At 34.5% G+C, this 21,746-nt stretch overlaps 3 protein-coding genes across 4 annotated transcripts; 2 read left to right on the top strand and 1 right to left on the bottom strand.

The window, feature by feature from the left end:
- Positions 1-298: 298 nt before the first annotated feature.
- On the bottom strand, positions 299-3,717 carry LOC127153031 (uncharacterized). 2 transcript variants are annotated; one of them, XM_051093963.1, is made up of 7 exons: positions 3,671-3,717; positions 2,393-2,477; positions 2,171-2,272; positions 1,845-2,063; positions 1,660-1,759; positions 1,355-1,572; positions 299-506 (listed from the first exon to the last, which is right to left on the bottom strand). In XM_051093963.1, exons 2-7 carry the CDS (start codon positions 2,460-2,462, stop codon positions 406-408), a joined length of 810 nt encoding a protein of 269 aa, XP_050949920.1. In that variant the 5' UTR covers positions 2,463-2,477; positions 3,671-3,717; the 3' UTR covers positions 299-405. The 2 variants fall into 2 exon arrangements, with proteins under 2 accessions (XP_050949920.1, XP_050949919.1); XM_051093962.1 differs by having other exon boundaries at positions 1,355-1,759.
- A 409-nt stretch (positions 3,718-4,126) lies between these two features.
- qpctlb (glutaminyl-peptide cyclotransferase-like b) lies at positions 4,127-11,555 on the top strand. Its single transcript, XM_051092227.1, has 8 exons — positions 4,127-4,612; positions 4,934-5,177; positions 6,803-6,949; positions 7,031-7,324; positions 8,241-8,402; positions 8,853-8,952; positions 10,157-10,273; positions 10,356-11,555. The coding sequence occupies exons 2-8, from the start codon at positions 4,968-4,970 to the stop codon at positions 10,499-10,501; spliced, it is 1,176 nt and encodes a 391-aa protein (XP_050948184.1). The 5' UTR covers positions 4,127-4,612; positions 4,934-4,967; the 3' UTR covers positions 10,502-11,555.
- Positions 11,556-14,630: 3,075 nt separating this feature from the next.
- Positions 14,631-18,642, top strand: LOC127151914 (uncharacterized). The gene is made up of 3 exons (XM_053825495.1): positions 14,631-14,840; positions 14,983-15,114; positions 18,200-18,642. The coding sequence occupies exons 1-3, from the start codon at positions 14,796-14,798 to the stop codon at positions 18,332-18,334; spliced, it is 312 nt and encodes a 103-aa protein (XP_053681470.1). The 5' UTR covers positions 14,631-14,795; the 3' UTR covers positions 18,335-18,642.
- The last annotated feature ends 3,104 nt before the right edge of the window (positions 18,643-21,746 follow it).

Below are 21,746 nucleotides of genomic sequence, written 5' to 3'. Positions count from 1 at the left end.
TTAGAGACCCAAGCATTTTCATGATGTATTATTTTTTCACTCTTAAAAATGTCTTTATAAAACCATTTTCAGACAGAATTGTCATTGGATTACAATTTGGAAACCTTTGCATTTAGGATTGCCAAATTTCACCATTTCTGATACATTAAGTAAAAGTTGTAAGTTGTGAAAATGCAATACAACATATATAAAAACAATATATTTACACCAGTAAAAATACAGTCGTACACAAGAAAACATACACAAGAAAAAGTTGGGAAACAATTAGAAAGAGTTTTTTAGCCTAAGTTAGGTATTATTTAATTTCTGTACACAAGTGTTCTGCCGGGTCTCTGAGGCTTAATTCCAGATTTTCATTGTGTTCCCAGACTTTTGGACCCCTCTGTATATGCAGGTAACAAAGGATCACAAAAATTGGCCTACTGAGTCATTTGCAAAGCTGCCTGGCAAACTGGGACTTTTTAAGACGGTAGATTCTGGAGTGACCCACACGTCCTCGAATAATGCTGTTATGGTAAAAAAAAGATATTGTTCAGTCAGCATTACAGCAACGCTGTCTTGTTTGTAATTTCACACTCTCGGTAATGTGCACATTTGACTCCAAGCAGAGTTTGCCTAAAACTGCCTAAAAGTTTTCAACAATACATTATTCATAAAACAACTAATGCATCTATTTAACAAATACTTGCTTAGAAAAAAGGTCCAAAAACTGACAGTGGGGCTGGGAACCTTTTCAAAAGGCACTAATATATACCAGTTTGTTAAAAATGTGTACAGTTGACATACTAATACATACTATTATGCACCTTTTAAGGTACAAAGATGTACTTTTTAAAAAGGTACCACTCCAGTAACAGCTTTTGTACCTTTTTACTGAGATTGTGGTATACATGCTAGTCTGTATTTGAATAGAATGAATATCTAATAATATATATGACCCTGGACCACAAAACCAGTCATAAGTAGCACGGGTATATTTGTAGCAATAGCCAGCAATACATTGTATGGGCCAAAATTATCGATTTTGCCAAAAATCATTAGGATGTTAAGTAAAGATCATGCTCCATTAAGATATTTTGTAAATTTCCTACCGTAAATATATTAAGACTTAATTTTTGATTAGTAATATGCATTGCTAAGACATGCATTGCATTTGGACAACTTTAAAGATGATTTTCGCAATATTTAGATTTTTTTGCACCCTAAGATTTCATATTTTTTAATTGTTGTCATATCCTAACAAACCATACATAAATGGAAAACTCATTTATTCAGTAATTCATTTGAAAAAACTGACCCTTATGACTGGTTTTGTGGTCTCACATATGTGTAGGCCTGAATAGATTATTTTTACTTTGTAGCGCCTCTCGTCCTTCTGGATGAAGAGAACGGCTCAGGCCTTGAGAAGGTGATATGAGCAGAGATTGGTTGACGGTTAGGCTGGCTGCTTCCCGAAGGGATGGACGCAGAGGTAGTACTGGTGTTTTTGGCAACGTAGGGCTGAAAGGAAAATGCTTTTTCCATGCAGCTGGAAAAGCTCCAAGCATGGGGTCTTTAAGAAGAACTCCTGATCTGAAATAAAACATAAAATGAGCTATACGTTTGCACGCAGATACATCAAGCTGTTCACAAAGATAATTAAATATCCAATATACAAACCTGGATGGAGGTGTATCCAACATATTTCCCCCTGGGCTTCCATCTTCACTTCCTGTTTGGTCTTCACAGACACTACAGGTAGATTCAGCCTCAGTGCTTCCTAATAACAAAAAAAAAATATATATATGTTTCAGTATGTGGATTCGGTTAATATCTAACACCAAAGAAAGACAAGATTTTTTCACCTGTGTTGAAAGAGGAAGTTGTGGAGTTGGAGTCTAGAGAGCTTTGTGAAGGCTGGCTATCATCAACAGGCCACAGGTCTTTGTCATCCACAATTTGGACTTCTGACAAACCGCTCTGTCCGTCACACACAGCCTGGTGTTCTTGCTCCTCCACAGCATTTATGATAAATCTCTCAAAATGTTTCCTCTGAGGGTCCCTCTTTTTGTCACTTAATTGTACTGTTTGTAAATGTATACAGTAGTGTGAGTAAAAATAAACACCATTTTATACAATCTATATTTTTTTCTCTCCTGAATATTTTATTCTATAAATACAAAACGTTCACCTGTATACTTGTTTATGCGACTGTAGGTGTACATGGTCTTGGCTTTCAGGAATTGTGGTGGTGTGAAAGATAATGGAGTGTCTTCACTCTCCGACTCCGATTCTGCAGACACACACACACATGCTATAGACTTCTGTATTATAGTCTATATCACATAGATATTATATTTCAAAACAAATGCGTTAAAACCTTGCACTGAGCATAAATAATAAATTAACTTACTTTTCTCATTGTTTTCAGATAGACGATGAGGGTGACTCTTCAGACTATGAATGTCAAAGCACTGCAGCATATTTATCAGGGTTTTCTTGTGGGGACACAAATATTTTCATAATTATTTACTTAAATTATTTTTTAAACTATATGCATTAACTATATGAAACGTAGCACAAATGCATATTTTAAAGATTTTTAATGTTTTTTTTAAAGAAGTCTCTTCTGCTCACCAAGCCTGCATTTATTTAATCCAAAATACAGCAAAATCAGTAATATTGTGAAATAGTTTTACTATTTAAAATAACTGCTTTCTATTTGAATATATTTTAAAATGCAGTTTATTCCTGTGATCAAAGCTGCATTTTCAGCATCATTACTCCAGTCTTCATTGTCACATAATCATTATAATATGCTGATTTGCTGTTCAGGAAAATTTATTATTATTATTTAAAACAGTTGAGTACATTTTTTTTCAGGATTATTTGATGAATAGAAAGATCCAAAGATCAGCATTTATCTGAAATAAAAAGCTTTTGTAACATTATAGTATATTTTGTGTATAGAAATTAATGTAAAATATAGAAATGAATACTTTTATTTAACAAAAAATGCTTTAAATTGATTAAAGGTGATGATAACGACATTTATAGTGTTACAAAAGATTCTATTTTTTAATGAAGATTGTATGAAAATTATACTTTCATCATACTAATAATAAATGTTTTTGTTTGTTTGTTTGTTTGTTTGTTTTTGGGCAGCAAATCAAAATATTAGAATATTAATGATGCCTAAAATTTAGTTTTAAAATCACAGGAATAAATTATATTTTAAAATATATTCAAATAGAAAACAGGTATTTTAAATAGTAAAAATATTTCAAAATGTTATTGTTTTTGCTGTACTATGGATCAAATAAATGCAGGCTTGGTAAGCACAAGAGACTTCTTTAAAAAAATCATTAAAAATCTTACTGTTAAAAAACTTTTGACTGGTAGTGTGTATGTGTATATATATATACATATATGCATGTATTATTACAACACACATAATATTTGAAACAATAGCATTTAAAATATTTTTAACACAGTTGACTTAGTATCAACACGTACATTTTGCAGTCTATTCAATGCCATATTATTTTAAAATACTTTGTAATGTGACGTAAATTATGATGGTAAATTATGTTGGTAAGTTCGCATACTTCTTTGATCACTGATATGTGCTTTATTTTTAATTTTCTATTCTTTTTAAATGTGTGCATATTTGTAGGTATAGTCACCTTACCTGAATTATTCTCTATGGAATACACTACAGCGGCTATTCAGTAAAATATATCTCCTCCAACACAGAACTTCTTAGAGTAACATTGGATGAGAAAAGAACCAATCAGCTTCAGCGCTTACGCGGATTGGATAACGACAAGCGTCAGACTTTCCCCAGTAGGTCCTTTAAACAGACCTCGTGACAACTGGTTACTGGGCTGCATGGCCATGAACGTTTTAGTTAACTTTCAAGCTTATTTATATTTTATTTAATGTTAAAATATTATCATGTTCCAACCATTTGTATGCAGATTTTTGAAAAATGTGAAAACAGTGACTTGCGTGTTTAAGCATCAAAAAGACCCGCACGACATAACAACATTTCTTAACCAATGATGTGATTTGGAGGCGTGGCTATCTGCTATAGGATATTGAGGAGTTTTACAGAAACCTGATATTTCGCCATTCTTGACGCTAGTGGTGCACTGAATAAATTAGCTAACACATGCAAGCATATGCAATAAATAAATTAAATAAATTATTTTCCTTTAATCTCCATATTAGCATGTTTTAGTTATATTTTAAAATATTTTTAACCTATATTGAATGTTAAGTACAAATAGCTTCCCCATAGTTATACTCAAATGCATGTGAATATGAAGTATATGTAATATATCACTGTCAAAAGTAACGAGTGAGTACAGCAAGGACCCGCCAGAAGAGGAAGAGGAGGTGCGCAGATCGCTGTCCTGTTCTGTCTCAGTAACATCGACTGCAGAACTGAGAATACGTTCATTTACAGGCTGCATCGTCGAGATGCATATCAAGGACGAATCAGACCGGCGTTGGTGATGAAATGTTCCCCAGACTCTCAGTCCTCTCGTCGCTCAGCACTATGAGCTGTTCATTTCCAGAGACCGCGGTGGATTTGATAGAGCAGTGGTGTATCAGTACCGGACTGCTGGTGAGTGTGTCTGTCAGACCAAATCTGCTTTTTGGGCTGTGCATCTTTTGTAGGCACTAACAGTTTAATTGCTTTGTTATTTAATTCTGCTGTTTGCACGAATTATTTATCGATATCATTATTTTATGGCTTATTCTACTGTTTATCATTTATTATATTGTTTTACAAACTGCATGCATGCATAAACAGTATGCAAAATCTAAGAGTCTACATGCACCAAATTATAAAAATATTTAAGATAAATATGTTGTCTAAATAAGTCAGTTCTGTGGTACGACTCGTGATTTTTTTAACTGCGTGTTTTATTTCCATTCCATGCAGGTTTAATCTTAATTTGGCATCACTCGTTAACAAGATGAACAGCATACGGTACAAAGCAGCGACTGTCAGGTGGAACTGTTCTGTCGCACACTGTGACCATGCACGTATGTGCCGCGTGCGATTACTGCTGCTGTGCTTATGCGTGCTGGTGGCAATGACATTAACACTGGCAGTATCACTATCTAACCACCAAACGATAGAGTTTGATTTACCTCCCAAACCTCCAGACTTATTCAAAGACAAGGTAAGAGGACTACAAACATTGAGTTTATAATGTAATTTCTTTTCCTGTGTACATATCAGACATTTGTAGATGTGTTTTGGAACATTGTGTGGTCCTACAGCTGTTTAACTAGTTTCCAAAAACAGTCAAACCTAAGGTTGGACTATATAATCACTATCCATGGTTCCACGAAAAATATATAACATCCATTTAAGCCTTCTATTCCACAAAAAGTTCTTTAAAGTGGAAAAGGGTTATTTAGATTATTAAAATAATTTTTAAAAAAGGTTATTTTTAGGAACAGGTACTTTGAGGAACCTAAAATAGATAGTTGTCACTGTGAAAATGCTTCAAATGGCTTCAAACGATCCCAAATGCAGTTGTAACAGATCCCAGCCAAGGAGAATTGTCTTATCTAGTAAAACCATTGGTTATTTTCATTAAAAAAAATACAATTTAAATAATTCTACTAATCTCAAACGCTTGTCTTGTCTTGCTTTGCCTGAACTCTGTGTATTCTGGCTCAAGACAGTTAGGGTATGTCAAAAAACTCCAATCGTATTTTCTCCCTTAACTTCAAAAATCATTTCAAAATCATCCTACATCACTGCAGAAGTACCGACCCAGTCTTTGCAAAGTGAACATGCAAAGAAGATCAAACACTGTTAACAAAAAAGGTAAAACAGCAATATAGGACGATTTTGAAGTTGAGGGAGAACATGAGATGGGAGTATTTCGACCCTAACTGTCATGAACTGGAAAAAAACGTCGGGAAGAGTAAGACAAGATGAGCGTTTGACATTAAAAAGTATATAAATTGTATTATTTTTATGAAAATAACTGATCGTTTCGCTAGATAAGACCCTTCTTCCTCGGCTGGGATCGTTTACAACCGCATTTGGGATCGTTTGAATACATTTAAACTGCATATTGGAAGTTCAAACTTGGGGCACCATATCAGTCCATTATATGGAGAAAAATCCTGAAATGTTTTCCTCAAGAAACATAATTTCTTTACGACTGAAGAAAGACATGAACATCTGTAAATTGTTGTTCTGGGTGTGGACTTCTCCTTTAAGGGGCGGGTCCTTTAAAGCTTCTCGGTAATCAGCCACTGTTTTGATTGGCTAACATCACTGCATAGGAAACAGTATTAACGCCCCCTCGCTATTGCATGTGACTGACAACATGATAAAAAAAGGTAATTTCCAGACAAAGCATTATGAAATAATTTACTTACCGTTTGTGATGCAGCTGCAGTCAGATCTTGTACCGCCTCATCTTTCAACGAATGTTTCTTTGTGAACTCTCCATGACACTGTGCCTCGTTTACAAAACAAAATTCACCAAACAATCCTCCAACATGATCCGGGATCCCTTTAAAAATAAACTGTCCACTTGTTCCTTCCGATGCTTTGCTCTGGAGGCGGTGTTTATGCAAATGCTTGTGCTCGGGTGACGTCACCTTGCACTTCAGATCCAAACGAGCCATTTTTGGAGCTTATTTAAATAAATGCTTTGTTTATGATAAGCAGGATGTTTAAGCTATGAAACTTGGTACAAAGACCTCTTATATGCCAAAAGATCAAGGCAATTTTGATTTGTAATATTTTCCTTCTACGTGTCCCATCTTTAACCTTTCATAGCTGAATCACCAGCCAGGTAAACCCACAGTTGCCCAAGTGAAGCGGCTCGTCTCGCTAGTGAATTGGGAAAGAATGTGGTATTCCCATCTGCGACCCATTCTCACTGCACGCCAGCCAGGAAGTCGTGGAAGTCGCGCTGTTCGAAAAGTAAGACATGATGGATTTGGATCATTTAGCTCAAATCTCAGATCTTACTAATTATCCTTTTCCCATTTTCTGTGAAATCAGCACATCTTTTCTAAGCTGGATTCTCTTTCGGCGAGCTGGTCTGTAGAAGTGGACTCCTTCATCTCCGAAACCCCTCGTGGCCCTGTTAGCTTCTCCAACATCCTGGCCGTGTTGGACCCGATGGCTCCTCGCCGACTGCTTCTGGCTTGTCACTATGACTCCAAATTTATACCTTCAGATCCTAGTGACCCACAGAAGGTGTTTGTGGGTGCCAGTGATTCGGCTGTGCCTTGTGCTATGATGCTGGAACTGGTCACCGCTTTGGATCTACACCTCAAAAAGCACAAGCAGCTGGTAAGACAAAGTGTTACGTCTCAATTTCAAGAAAACTGTTTTCAGAGGTATGTCATTTAAAGGTTAGTTCACCCAAAAATGAAAATTTTGTCATTAATTACTCACTCTCATGTTGTTCCAAATCCATAAGACCTTCGTTTATCTTCAGAAAACAAATTAAGATATTTTTGATGAAATCCGAGAGCTTTCTGACCCTGTAGCTTCAGAACATTACGGTTGAACAACCAATGTCCTTACTACCTTTCTGGGCCTTAAACATTATTGTACCGTTACTATTTATGCAGGCTCAGAAAGTTCATTAGAAATATCTTAATTTGTGTTCTGAAGATGAACGAAGATCTTACGGCTTTAGAATGACATGAAGGTGAGTAATTAATGACAGAGTTTTAATTTTTTGGGTGAGCTATCCCTTTAACAGCTAAATTTAGAGACATATAGCATCCACTAGCTCATAAATACATGCTGTCCTGAGATGAAGAGAGTGGCTCATGTCTCTGAGGAGGTTGTTTAAACTTTTCCAGACTTTTGAATAGCCGCAGTGCTGTAGAATTCAGTTCTGTCAGTTCTGTTGTTTAACTTGTAACAGAGCCAAACGCCACAAAACACCGCATGACTGGAAGGGATTTTGATAAGATGAGAAGATCCTCACAACCTACATACAGCAGAAGCTGTAGAATACATGATTTCTTGAATTTCTCATCCTCTGGGACATGCAATTGATTTTTTTGCACAGCATGAAGTATCTTCCTGTGCAGGCCAGGTGGTAGGAAGATGGCCATGATTTCAAATGAATCTAAATCCTCCTTACTAAACAAAAAATCCCACAGCAACAACTCCAGGATTGGAATCGTGATCGATTTTTGGGTATTTGATTGGCTGTTCACATTTACACAGCAGATTCTCTTTTTTTGTGAAGATGTCCAGGGTGACTCTGCAGTTGGTCTTCTTTGATGGAGGAGAAGCTTTCGAGCAGTGGTCTCAGACAGACTCGCTATATGGGTCACGGCACCTCGCAGACTCCATGTCCCGCATTCCTCACCCACCTGGTTCTGAACAAACCACACAGCTAAATGCTGTGGTAAGTCAGGACGCTTGTGTATGTGCATGTGTGCATTTGTTCTTAAAGGAATAGTTTACCCAAAAATTACAATTTTGTCATCATTTACTAACCTCTCATGTCTTCCAAACTCATAAGACCTTTCCCCATCTTCAGAACACAAATTAAGATACTTTTGATGAAATCTGAGAGCTTTCTGACCCTGCAGACAGCAACACAACTGACACTTTTAAGGCTCAGAAAGGTAGTGAGGACATCAATAAAATAGTCTATGTGACATCAGTGGTTCAACTGTACTGTTATGAAGCTACGAGAATACCTTTTGTGCGCAAAGAAAACAAAGATAACGACTTTATTCAACAATGTCTTAAAACATTTCAGCTGCGTTGCTGTCTATGACAGAATTTTCATTTTTGAGTGAACTGTCCCTTTAAGCATATGAATATATTGAGTTATAACTGCTGTTTGCAGGATCTTCTTGTTCTTTTGGACCTCATTGGTGCCCCTGATCCCATGTTTGTGAATCACTTTGAGAACACAGCTCGCTGGTTTGACCGCCTTATCGCTGCTGGTAAGACTGATTTGATTTTCCATTAATACTAAAGTATCCTGGTTAATCATTAGTGGCCATAAAGACTTTTAAAACTAATGCTTGATCTGCAGTGGCTTAATTTAGAGTAGAAAAACTACCTAACTACTGTAACAGGAAGTGCCATTTATTGAGTTATGTGTGTGTACGGTAAATGCAGCGTGTGCGGTTAAAATGCGGTTGAAAATCACATATGAACTCATAAAAAAATTATTTCCTCCAGACTTTCCCTCTAATGGATATCAGTGGAGGCTTCAATATTCTGACTTTTGAATATTCTGAACAACTGATCACTGATTGAGAATTGACAGTCTGTCCATTAATCTTTAATGTGTTTACAATTAAACATTTTTGGAATGAGCTACAGTTGAGGTCAAAAGTTTACATACACCTTGCAGAATCTGCAAAATATATATTATTTTACCAAAATAAGAGGAATCATACAAAATGCATGTTATTTTTTATTTAGTACTGACCTGAACAAGATAATTCACATAAGACATTTACATATAGTCCACAAGAGAATATAATAGTTGAATTTATAAAATGACCCCCTTCAAAAGTTTACATACGCTTGTTTCTTAATACTGTGTTGTTACCTGAATGATCCACAGCTGTTTTATTTATTTATTTTTTATTTAGTGATAGTTACTTGTTAGGTCCTAAATAGTTAAACTGCCCGCTCTTCTTCAGAAATATCTTTCAGATCCCACAGAAGTTTTTTTGTGTGTGTGTGTATATTTAAAGCCTTTCCAACAATGACTGTATGATCTTTTCACACTGAGGACAACTGAGGGACTCATATGCAACTGTTACAGAAGGTTATAAACACTCACTGTTGCTTCAGAAGGAAAAATGATGCATTAAGAGCCGGGGGGCGAAAACTTTTGAAACTTGAAGATCAGGGTAAATTTAACTTATTTTATCCTCTGGGAAACATATAAGTATCTTTCTGTAACTTCTGAAGGGCAGTACTTAATGAAAAAATATGATATTTAGGCAAAATAAGAAAAATGTACACATTTTCATTCTGTTCAAAAGTTTTCACCCCCTGGCTGTTAATGCATCGTTCTTCCTTCTGAAGCATCAGTGAGCTTTAAAGCTTAAAGAAATAGACGTAGACCCAATAATAGGTCATTTATGTCCATCCTCTGATTCCTCTAATTATATTTCCACATTTTCTAAGAGAAGAGACTTCATAATTTGGGGCTCCTGTCTTCCCACCCCAAAGAGCTGACTTATTTCATGAAGGATGTGAATATGGGTCCAGTTGAAGATGATCATATTCCTTTCCTTCAGAGAGGTAAAAGCATAGATCAATTTGACAAGCAGAAATATGTTTTCTTATTCTTGTTCTGATTCATTCTTTCTCTCATTGTCTGCAGGAGTTCCAGTGCTGCACATAATCGCTACGCCATTCCCTTCCTTCCTGCACACGTTAGAGGACACAGCGGACAAGATTCACAGTCACACTGTGGAGAATCTCACCAAAGTCCTTGTGGTCTTTCTGGCTGAGTATCTGCGGCTCTAGGATGCTATAATATTACATCCAACCACATCCGTCGTGGATCGGTCTATACCTCAGCTGCACCGCTTTAGGATATCTAATATCAGCGACTGTTCTCAGAGATGCATAACGTACTGTATACTCTCAGGCTGCCATGATATATCCTGACATATGCTTAATTTTGAATTTTCTGACATGTTAGTCAATCGGTATCGTGCCTTCAGATAGTTTTGCTATCTAGTGATGCACTGTATAGACAACATAATATTATTATCTGTGCCAAAAAAGGTTTACATCTATTTTAGAAGTTTAATCATCTATTCAATAACTGTGCAATAAAATCGATAGAATGCAAAGTAGATACTTCAAGCTCAGGAATGGATGTGAACCTGATGCTATTTAAGAGGTTATTAAACTATGCACTACAATGAAGCTCTATAATGCTACAACACTTCTGATAAAACTTCTGTATTTAATCTCACAATAATTTTCTCAAATAAGCAGTCTGCAATCTCTAGTAGCTAAATGTTCACTCATATGTTAGTCTAGATTATATAATTTTCTAATAGAAATCGAAACTTATACTTAAGTGGCAAGAAATTCTGACTTGAGACTTTTCCGAATTGGAAACTCTTTAGATTTACAAGGACGTTATTTTCCCAAACAGAATAATGCAACAATTCTTAAGATTTAAAAAAAAAGAAGAAAATATCATTCACACCCATTAAAAATTACAAATTTCTTAGTGGGCATTACAAGAAAAAAACCCCAAGCAAATCTGTTTTAGTGAATAAAGTAAATAACTAAAATGTCCTTTCGTCAACTAAACCCAATATACTTTAAAGAAAATCCCTCAAAAATTATTTGGAATTAGCATATATAAGTTGTACTGCCACAAACTAATCTGCAGCATGTAAAAAGAACATTTAAAACGTGACTTGATGACCTTGACCTTCAAAACTTGACTCCTGCTTGTGAGAAAAGACTTGAGACTTGCATCAGTGACTTGAATGTGTTAATATATCTGTTTTATACTGTAATACTGAATATAAAATATATGTATTTTTCAGTTGCAGATATAATATGTACAGATCTTATAGTCGATGTCTAAATAAAGGAGGAAATTTGAATCTTGTTGGCCTTGTCTTGTGTGTTTCTATACAGCCTGGCCACTAGGTGACAGTGTATCAGGCGTTTACAGAGTGTCATGACGTAAGTAACCAGTTAGAAAACAACACAGGTCAAATCAGGAACTTCAGTTACAGTGTATGTGACTGTATTGTCACTGTCAAGACGTCTCATAACAATAAACAGCTATTATGAGTCTGGGTGTTGTAACAGTTACCAATGGCATCGCGCTGTAACTGACAAGGTAGGATGTTGCTGTCATTATTTTTACAGTCTGTTCATATGCATGTTATTTTGACATGTGCTGTTACAGTGTATAAATGTGCTTGACGTAAAATTTCAAGAAGTTTTAGCTATAAATCCAAAACTATTTTAAATACCAAGTCTACATAGGAAATATTTATATTTTGTAAAATCCATCACACATAGCCATTTAGAATTTAGATCCCTTAAGAAAAAAACAACAACACGGTTACTATAGTAAAAATATGGTGACCACAAATGAACCATTGCTTTGCTACACTAACCTTAGTTCAGACATGCCATTTGTAGTTAAACAAAAAACAAACTAACAAAAAAAACATGGTTACTATACATTTACTTTAATAAAACCATGGTTAATTTTCGTAAGAGGTAAAAAAAAATATATTTTAAATGTCATTTTAGTCACCTTTAAGTAATATATTACACTTCCTCAGTACATTTAGTCAATTGATTGTATTCTTAAATATGTTTAACTATGCAAGTAAGGAATTATCAAATTAAATATGCGCTAATTTGCATACCAGACCAGAAATCTATTATTTCGTATAACTCTTTTTATTGCTCCATAAATAAATCATTTATCATGTTTTGTTTTTTAATTAATATGAGATCATTAAAGTCCACTTATATTGTATATATATATATATATATTTATTTATTTATTTATTTTTTTTTTTCATAGAAAAAAACACTGCAGGGCACTGCTGTTACTGAAATGCCAGATCAACTATCCATTTGCTGAACTTATAAAACAAATTCAACGTGTTTAACTACATTATGTTTTTTCGCAGAGTGAAGAAATCACTGTTATTCCCGTCAAGACTGCTGTAATTTTATCATCCAGCACACTATGGCACGCCATAGCAAACTCCAGAAACAGGTCTTATCCCTGTATCGGCAGTTTCTGCGTGCGGCACAGGACAAGCCGGGCTTTATACCGAGAATACGTGATGAGTTCCGTGCCAATGCTGCCATCAAGAAGACCGATGTCATGCACATAGAATATCTTTATCGGCGAGGTCAACGCCAACTCGAACTGCTTAAAGATGTAAACACTAAACAACTTGGATCATTCAGCAAGTGTAAAGAGGACAGTTGACCACTGATAGCAACCGATAGTCATTACTGTATTTAAATATGTCACAGAATGTGACATGCAAAGAACAAAAGCTCACAAATACATACTGTTTTCTGGGAAATCACCTCAATGGCTTCAGTTATTTAAATGGAAAGACCAGTTAGACTTCTGTCTTCTCAGGGAAACATGGAAAATGATTTTTTTTTGGGAGTTAGATAAAATAACCCATTCAAGTTTTAAATGTTGTTTATGCACATTTTTTGCTGCTGTATCAGTATTCTTTTTTTTATATTATGTACTGTTAAGTATGAAGTAAAATAATGAAGTGTTTTAAATATCATATCCGTTGGCACTACACTTCTGAAATGATTTGACACAACTATTTATGTTGATTTTTTAATTTAATTTAATTTTTTTGCTGTAATGCCTCTGTCCTTTGAAATAATAGTTGATGTGTTACCAGTATTGCTGTCTTTGGGTTCACATTGTGGTCAAATTATAAAAGTAGAAAATAATGTAAAGTTTGAGACTTTTAAATGGTGTTTAAATGGTTGCACAATACATTTATGAAAATGTAAAAAAATGAGAAAAGTCTTTTTCAATCTGAATAGTTATACCCTACAGGAAAATTGTTACAGTTGAGGTCAAAAGCTTACACACACCTCGCAGAATCTGCAAAATGTTAATTGTTTTACCAAAATAAGAGGGATCATAGAAAATGCATGTTATTTTTTATTTAGTACTGACCTGAATAAGATACTTTTACATACAGTGCACAAGAGAAAAATAGTTGAATTTATAAAAATTATGCCGTTCATTGTTATCTGAATGATCCACAGCTGTGTTTTTATTTAGTGATAGTTGCTCATGAGTCCCTTGTTTGTCCTGAACAGTTAAACTGCCTGCTGTTCTTTAGAAAAATCCGTTAGGTCCCACAAATTATTTGGTTTTTCAGCATTTTTGTGTATTTGAACCCTTTCCAACAATGACTGTATGATTTTGAGATCCATCTTTTCACATTGAAGGCAACTGAGGGACCCATATGCAACTATCACAGAAGGTTCAAATGCCCACTGATGCTCCAGAAGTTAAAATGATGCATTAAAGCCAGGGGTGTGAAAACTTTTGAACAAAATGAAGATGTGCACATTTTTCTTATTTTGCCTAAATATCATATTTTTTTCATTTAGTTCTGCCCTTCAGAAGATACTAACATTTTTCCCACAAGACAAAATAAGTTACATTTCCCTGATCTTCAAATTCAAAAAGTTTTCACCCCCCGGCTCTTAATGCATCATGTCATACATTTTCCAAACCAAAGAACATGAGGACTAGAATGTAAAATGTAATGGAATCCACAGTCACCATTTAATTTCATTGTATGGAAAAAAAAAATGCAATGAAAGTGAATGCAGACTTTCACTCTTAAATCTGACATTGCATTGTGGTTAATAATGTGGTTTTGGTCAATTGTTTTATACATAAATGCAGATTTTAAAAAAAATCCTATCATCTTGCATTGTCTAGGAGGAATTGTCTTCTTACCTTTATTTAGGAATCATTTTTTGATAATAATGATTTGTTAGAATTGTATTAGTTTTGTGTTAAATTAGATTTTTTTTTTTTATTTAAGAATGCAATGACTTGCCCGTCCATAAGCGGGCGCTATTGCGAAATGAAATATTATTTCTTTAGAGGAAGAAGAACAAGCTGTGTAAACAGGAAGATCATGTCAGTGGTGTAACAGAAGGAAAAACTCAAACATTAGTTTTTCATAGTTTAATGTGTACTGTTAATCTCGAAAATAGAAATACGTATTAAATTTGTTTTCAAGAAAACGAGAAAGGTATGGCGGAGGCAAACGGGATGACAGACGCCCAGTTGATTCAGCAGGTCGGTGTCAGACGTTAATTCTGTCAAATGAAATTTAAAATACTAGTTGTACGGTCAGATTTACGACTGCAGATATTCACCACCATGTTTTACTATGGTTATAGTTATTAGTTCGATTTCTGTCTTTGTGTCCCGGGTGCAGCTGGCTCTTCTGGGCTGGCTGAAAACGGACAGTGTTCAGTGTAAGGAGCTGCTCACTGCTGTCACGGGGATGCAGGTGGCCCGTGAGATTCTGGACAGACTCTCTGGGCAAAGCAAAATAGATGCTTACAGGGTAAGGATGCGTTTGTTTTTTTGTTGACTTTACAAAAAGTAATGTGGTTATACAGTACAGTGGCTCTTTAATTTGAAAATTTGTTACACTACATTTCTCTAAAAAATAAAAATAGCTTGTTTTGAAAAATGTCATCTTTCAAACACATAATGAACATTATTATTGTATCTTTCTTATCTTATTATTGTATTATTGTATTATAAGTATCTAGATGAAGACTTAAGTTACAACTTGGTATATTAGTAAATGTGTTAAATATATATTATTTATTTACAGATCGATTTCTATCTGTTTATTTTTAGAAAGAAAAAAATATTAATATTTTTATTTATCTAGGATGCATTCAATTGCTCAAAAGTGACAATAAAGACTTTAACCCTTTAACTGTTACCGTCCCACCTGTGGGATGCTTGGCGCTCTTTTATTTGTAGTCCTTTTTCTCTATCAAATATTTAAGTCATCATCATAAATTATATATCATTTGCAAGCTTAGAAGCCCAAGAATCATCCTATGAAAACCATTTTGAAATCGGACATTGCGTTACCATGGAAATGGTACTGTAAAATCTTTTGGCGGTCTCCTCCCCCTTAGCAGCTGTGTCAAGTGTCATATTACAAAATGCATTATGGTCTTTTAGAATCCAAACATTTTATAATCTTGACAAAAACATTTCATTGGAAAGGTCTGAGTCTCAGGATTTCATATTTGGTGGTTATTTTGTGATAGAAGTAAAATTGACAGAGAAATTTAGACGTTTGTGACAGAAAAATGCATTTTAAAAAATTCAGTAGAGTTTGTAAGGCACCCGGTGACTGTTTGTGGTATAACGCCCTAAACAAACTTTTACAGGAACCTCAATTTTTTTCATATCAACTTCAAATTTGGAACATAACTTATTTAGACATAAGGCTTCAATTTAGGGTAAAATATGTATTTTATATAAAATAAAATAAAAATGGTACAGTGCATTTTCTTTTTAGTAAATTTTAACTTCTATAACTTATTAATATTTTATTTTTTTGAAAAAAATTCCACTTCTGGCATAATCTGCTGACTGTCTTCTTTGAAAAGAGACCAACCTTAGATCTGTATTCCAAAGTGTTCAGGAATTACAACAATTTAAGTTCGGATAGTGCACTTTCATGCCTATTTAAAAAAATGGGGGGTGACAATTAAAGAGTTAACATTGCTTTTGAACTGTCTATTCAAAAACTATCACAAAAAAAGATCACACTAAAATGTTCAGCAGCAAAAAAATGTTTACAACATTTATAATAGACTAATTTGATGTAGACGTCAAAGTTACGTCACTTGCAACTGCGCGCGCATTGTGGTGACAGAAAAACGCTGGTAACAAATGGAGGGAAATGGGTAAAATTCATGGAATAAGAGAAAAATGTATTGTTGTGACTTTGGATGCCAGAATCAGAATGCAAACCATTTTTTATATAATACTGTCTTAAAAAATGGCATTTAAAGCTAAATCCAGACATTTAAATGAACAGGCTATGGATGAAACTGACAAATTTTACAGCATAAATTTGATTTAAACAATAGGGATACATAATATTCAGATATGCAGTTCATAGGGGACATATTGTATTAGCCCTACATTTACAGTATGAAATAATATTTTAACATCTAACATTTACGTTACATACCTATTTTATCTCACAATTCAATTTTTCTCGCAAAAAAAAGCCAGACGTGTGGAATATAAACGCATGATTCTGAACCGAGTGGAAAAGAGAGAATGACAAGTTGATTTTTCTTATCAGAATTGGGGAATACAGCCAGAATTTTGAAATATAAATTCCATGGCTTCCACTGACTGCTACTTGAAAACGGTCATTTTCTGCCACCAGATCACAAAAAATGCCTCCACTGTTTGCAAACACGAAATTGGTCTATTATAAGAAATGTTTATTGAGCACCAAATCAGCATATTAGAATGATTTCTGAAAGATCGTGTGACACTGAAGACTGGAATAATGTCCACTGAAAATTCAGCTTTATCATCACAGGAATAAATTACATTTTAAAATATTAAGAATTATTTTAAATTTAAAAAATATTTCAAAATATCAGTGTTTCTACTGTATTTTTAAACAAATAAATAAAGTTTAAGTGACCATAATTTTTTTTCAAATCATGAAAAAATCTTTCCAACCCCAAACTTTTAAATGGTACACTGTAAAAAATAAAAAAACAATTTGTTGAGTCAGCTTAAAATAATTTGTAACCTGGCTGCCTTAAAATTTTAAGTTCAGTCAACTAAAATAAGTTTATTCAACTTGAAATGTTAAGTTGTACTAAGTAACAACTTAGATATTTGTGTTTGCTAAACTTAACAGATGGGTAAGTAACCCAGCTGCCTTAAAATGTGAAGTTGATTCAACTCAAATATCTAAGTTGTCACTTAGTATAATTTAACATTTCAAGTTGAATAAACTTTTTTTTGAGTTGACTGAATTTAAAATTTTAAGGCAGCCAGGTTACAAATTATTTTCAGTTGACATAAATTGTTTTTTACAGTGTAGTGTACATTTATACATACACACTTTATTTCACTTTTTAATGATCTTACCTCTTATACTTCACAGTTGTAGTGTAAATAGTGTATATTGTGCTGTTTTATACTGTACTGAATTGTATATTGTCTTTTATGTAATGTTAGTAGTAATTCACTATGACAAATGCCTTGTGAATACAACATCACAATCTACACTCTTAAAAATAAAAATGCTTCACGATGCCATAGAAGAACCTGTTTTGATTAAATGGTTCCATAAAGAACCTTTAACATCTGAAGAACCTTTCTGTTTCACAAAAGGTTCTTTGTTGCGAAATAAGGTTCTTTAGATTATAAAAAGGTAAGAAAGAGATGGTTCTTTAAAGAACCTTTGACTGAATGCTTCTTTGTAGGAACCAAAAATGGTTCTTCTATGGCATTGCTGTGAAGAACCTTTTAAAGCACCTTTATTTTTAAGAGTGTAGCCAGAGTAATCCATTAAATCCTGACATTATTTTAATAAACATTATAGAATGTATTATAGACAATCATTTGCTGTTCTGCTTTCACAGAGGGAATGTATTCAGAGCATTGCTAACTATGTAAAGAAGAATCCCAGGGCTTCCCAGCGGGAGCTCAATGCTGAGGTTGAGAAGAACGTGCTGCTGTTTGCCTCAAGGGTTCAAGCACTAGATACCGGCCACTGAACACATCACTGCAGCTCTGACCTTCACTGCTGTTTACTGACCAAACCATCTCTCCTTCTTTTTTCTGTCTGCCTTTCTCTTTTTGTATTTATCTAACTTTACCTAAACTATCATATACTGTATACACTCATTTTTTTTTTCCATAATTTTGAATAATTATTTTTGTGGACAACATGTCAGCCTTTATCATTTTTATGATATATAGTATTGCTCAATTGTACTTATCATTTAAAACTTGAGTTTTTAATGTTTAAACTATCAGATTTTAATCTTATATCTCAAACCTAAAATAAAGGTGCTTATATTCACTCATGTCTTTGAAGTGCATTAAACATACATAATGTTGAACAACGACTCATTCATTTACAGCAGGCCAGTTTGGAGAGCACTGATTTTAACACATCGGCAACAAAGAAAGACAAAGAGAACCGTCAGGTGGATGAAGAGAAAAGAGAGGAAAAATAAGAGGAAAGAGACAGACTCCATAATGAGCGTTGGGCGATCACTATATTCATCACCCAGCACCTGTGATGAATTACATTATGCAGATCACACTTCTCAGATCTCTTGATGACTTTAAAGACAGTGTAGCACTCAGAGCCCAAACCCGTGATTAGCGTTGCTGCGTTTGGAATAATAGAAACGCAAGACATGGCTTTTGCTGTCTTTTCGCTTGCTGTCGCGGCGGCAGTTGCCAAAACACTTGTCTTCTGATGAGGACAAAGTTTATGAATAAAATACCACACGCTCTTTTGATATAGCGCTTGTCTGTCTCCACTGCACCTGGGCACTTACAAGCAATGACCAGTACTCTAATGATGGGGGAATACAGTCTTGTGAGCTGGCAACCAAGATGAAAGGCAAGGGTGGGCTGGTCAGAGAGAACAAAGCAATATCGTCTCAGCCATCTAAGCACATCTCACAATAGAAAGAGAGTACCGTGGCTATATTTTTGTCTGTCAACATCAAACAAAGCAATATTTTAATGGCAGTGAAGCAACAGGCAAATGGTGGTCTGTCAGTTGTTTAAAGCTTTTAAATTGGACTTGTTGAATGTCCTTGAAGTTGCATTTTCAGGGAGAGATGATTGTAATGGGGTAGGGGGTGATTTCAGAGTGTTTAGGTATTTATCATGACAGTACATAAGAACAAATTACCACGGTCACTATAATCTGCCTGAGAATGCCATTACTGATGCTTTCTCTTTGTATGACAAAATGTATTGTAAAAATGGCAGTTAAACTGTTAAAACGAAAAGTTAAATATGTATAACAACATTTTTTTTATATTTACATTCTCTAAGATTTACAATGAACCTCTTTTATAGCAGCAACTGTTGAAAATAAATGTAAATTAAGTCCGCCTTTCAATGTCTATGTCGCCTCTGAAGATTATATGGCTGAGCTTGATGGCTAAAATCTTAAATGGCAGTAATCAATACGGTCTCTCTGAATGTGTTTTAAAAACTAGTGAGCTGCCTACCTGGAAAGCTTTGTAAGCAGCAAACGCTTTCGGATCTTGTACGCGCATTTGTTGCCAAAACGTGCAATCTAAATGGGTTTTTTTTACGAATGAATCGGCACGTTTTAACAAATCTTTTAAGTGAACTAATATTTGAGAATTCACAATTGTCAAACGTTGTCAGAATTGCGAGATATTTTCCTCAGAATTCCGACTTTATTTCTTAAAATTGCAAATTTATATCACACAGTTCTGACTTTACAACTTGCAGCTGCGCGTTTATATCACAGAATTCTGAGGAAAAAAGTCAGAATTGTGAGGTGCAAACTCGAAATTGTGAGGGAAAAAGTCAGAATTGTGAAATACGAAATTGGAATTCTGAGAAATAAAGTCGGAATTCTGAGGAAAATATCTGTCAGAACTGCGAGTTTACGTCTCAAAATTCTGAGGGAAAAAAATCTGAATTGTGAGCCGTAAACTTGAATTGAGAGGAAAAAGTCATAATTGTGAGATATAAAAGTAGGAATTTTGAAGAAAATATCTCGCAAATCTGACTATTTCTCAGAATTGCTAATGTATATCTCACAGTTCTGAGGAAAAGAGTCAGAATTGCGAAATGTAAATTCAATATTGTGAGGACAAAAGTCAGAATTGTGAGATATAAAGTGAGAATTCTGAGAAATAAACTCGGAATTCTGAGGAAAATATCTGTCAGAACTGCGAGTTTACGTCTCAAAATTCTGAGGGAAAAAATCTGAATTGCGAGACGTAAACTTGAACAGAGAGGAAAAAGTCAGAATTGTGAAATACGAAATTGGAATTCTGAGAAATAAAGTCGGAATTCTGAGGAAAATATCTGTCAGAACTGCGAGTTTACGTCTCAAAATTCTGAGGGAAAAAAATCTGAATTGTGAGCCGTAAACTTGAATTGAGAGGAAAAAGTCATAATTGTGAGATATAAAAGTAGGAATTTTGAAGAAAATATCTCGCAAATCTGACTATTTCTCAGAATTGCGAATGTATATCTCACAGTTCTGAGGAAAAGAGTCAGAATTGCGAAATGTAAATTCAATACTGTGAGGACAAAAGTCAGAATTGTGAGATATAAAGTGAGAATTCTGAGAAATAAACTCGGAATTCTGAGGAAAATATCTGTCAGAACTGCGAGTTTACGTCTCAAAATTCTGAGGGAAAAAATCTGAATTGCGAGACGTAAACTTGAACAGAGAGGAAAAAGTCAGAATTGTGAAATACGAAATTGGAATTCTGAGAAATAAAGTCGGAATTCTGAGGAAAATATCTGTCAGAACTGCGAGTTTACGTCTCAAAATTCTGAGGGAAAAAAATCTGAATTGTGAGCCGTAAACTTGAATTGAGAGGAAAAAGTCATAATTGTGAGATATAAAAGTAGGAATTCTTAAGAAAATATCTCGCAAATCTGACTATTTCTCAGAATTGCGAATGTATATCTCACAATTCTGAGGAAAAGATTAAGAATTACGAAATGTAAATTCAATATTGTGAGGACAAAAGTCAGAATTGCGAGATATAAAGTCGGAATTCCGAGGAAGAAGTCAGAATTGCGAGATGTAACTTTAAATGTGAGGAAAAAAGTCAGAACTTTGAGATAAAAAGTCGCAATTACCTTTTTATTTTTTATTCAGTGGCGGGAACGGGCTTTCATTGAGTTGCACTGCTTGCAAGAGTGCAGAGGAGAAGGAACTAATAGGAACTAGGAACTATTTTAGAAATATTTATTTGGGCTGCAATCGTTGTCTTTTCTCTATAGCTTGATATAGCAAGGTAAAAAAATGTAGAGGAAACTACAGAAAATGATTACAGGCCTGTTCTTTCTGTAGACCCTTTGAGTTGATACGTGAATAGTTAGTAAAAGATTCGGTCAAGAATCGATTGAGTGAGTCAGTTAGTGATTCATAACTCACCTTGTTTA

The sequence above is a fragment of the Labeo rohita genome, chromosome 21, assembly GCF_022985175.1.
Source record: "Labeo rohita strain BAU-BD-2019 chromosome 21, IGBB_LRoh.1.0, whole genome shotgun sequence".
In the NCBI taxonomy this organism is placed as follows: domain Eukaryota; kingdom Metazoa; phylum Chordata; class Actinopteri; order Cypriniformes; family Cyprinidae; genus Labeo; species Labeo rohita.
The sequence above is the reverse complement of the archived record's forward strand: the minus strand, read 5'-3'. Positions and strand labels throughout refer to the sequence as shown.

Coding starts and splice junctions, on each gene's coding strand:
- LOC127153031 (XM_051093962.1), bottom strand. CDS start 2,462: ATGCTGCAGTGCTTTGACATTCATAGTCTGAAGAGTCACCCTCATCGT. Junction 1,760..1,844: donor AACTTCCTCTTTCAACACAG/GTGAAAAAATCT, acceptor TTTTGTTATTAG/GAAGCACTGAGGCTGAATCT. Junction 507..1,354: donor AGGACGAGAGGCGCTACAAA/GTAAAAATAATC, acceptor TTACCATAACAG/CATTATTCGAGGACGTGTGG.
- qpctlb (XM_051092227.1), top strand. CDS start 4,968: ATGAACAGCATACGGTACAAAGCAGCGACTGTCAGGTGGAACTGTTCT. Junction 6,950..7,030: donor GAAGTCGCGCTGTTCGAAAA/GTAAGACATGAT, acceptor CTGTGAAATCAG/CACATCTTTTCTAAGCTGGA. Junction 8,953..10,156: donor TGACCGCCTTATCGCTGCTG/GTAAGACTGATT, acceptor ACATTTTCTAAG/AGAAGAGACTTCATAATTTG.
- LOC127151914 (XM_053825495.1), top strand. CDS start 14,796: ATGGCGGAGGCAAACGGGATGACAGACGCCCAGTTGATTCAGCAG. Junction 14,841..14,982: donor ACGCCCAGTTGATTCAGCAG/GTCGGTGTCAGA, acceptor TCCCGGGTGCAG/CTGGCTCTTCTGGGCTGGCT. Junction 15,115..18,199: donor GCAAAATAGATGCTTACAGG/GTAAGGATGCGT, acceptor CTGCTTTCACAG/AGGGAATGTATTCAGAGCAT.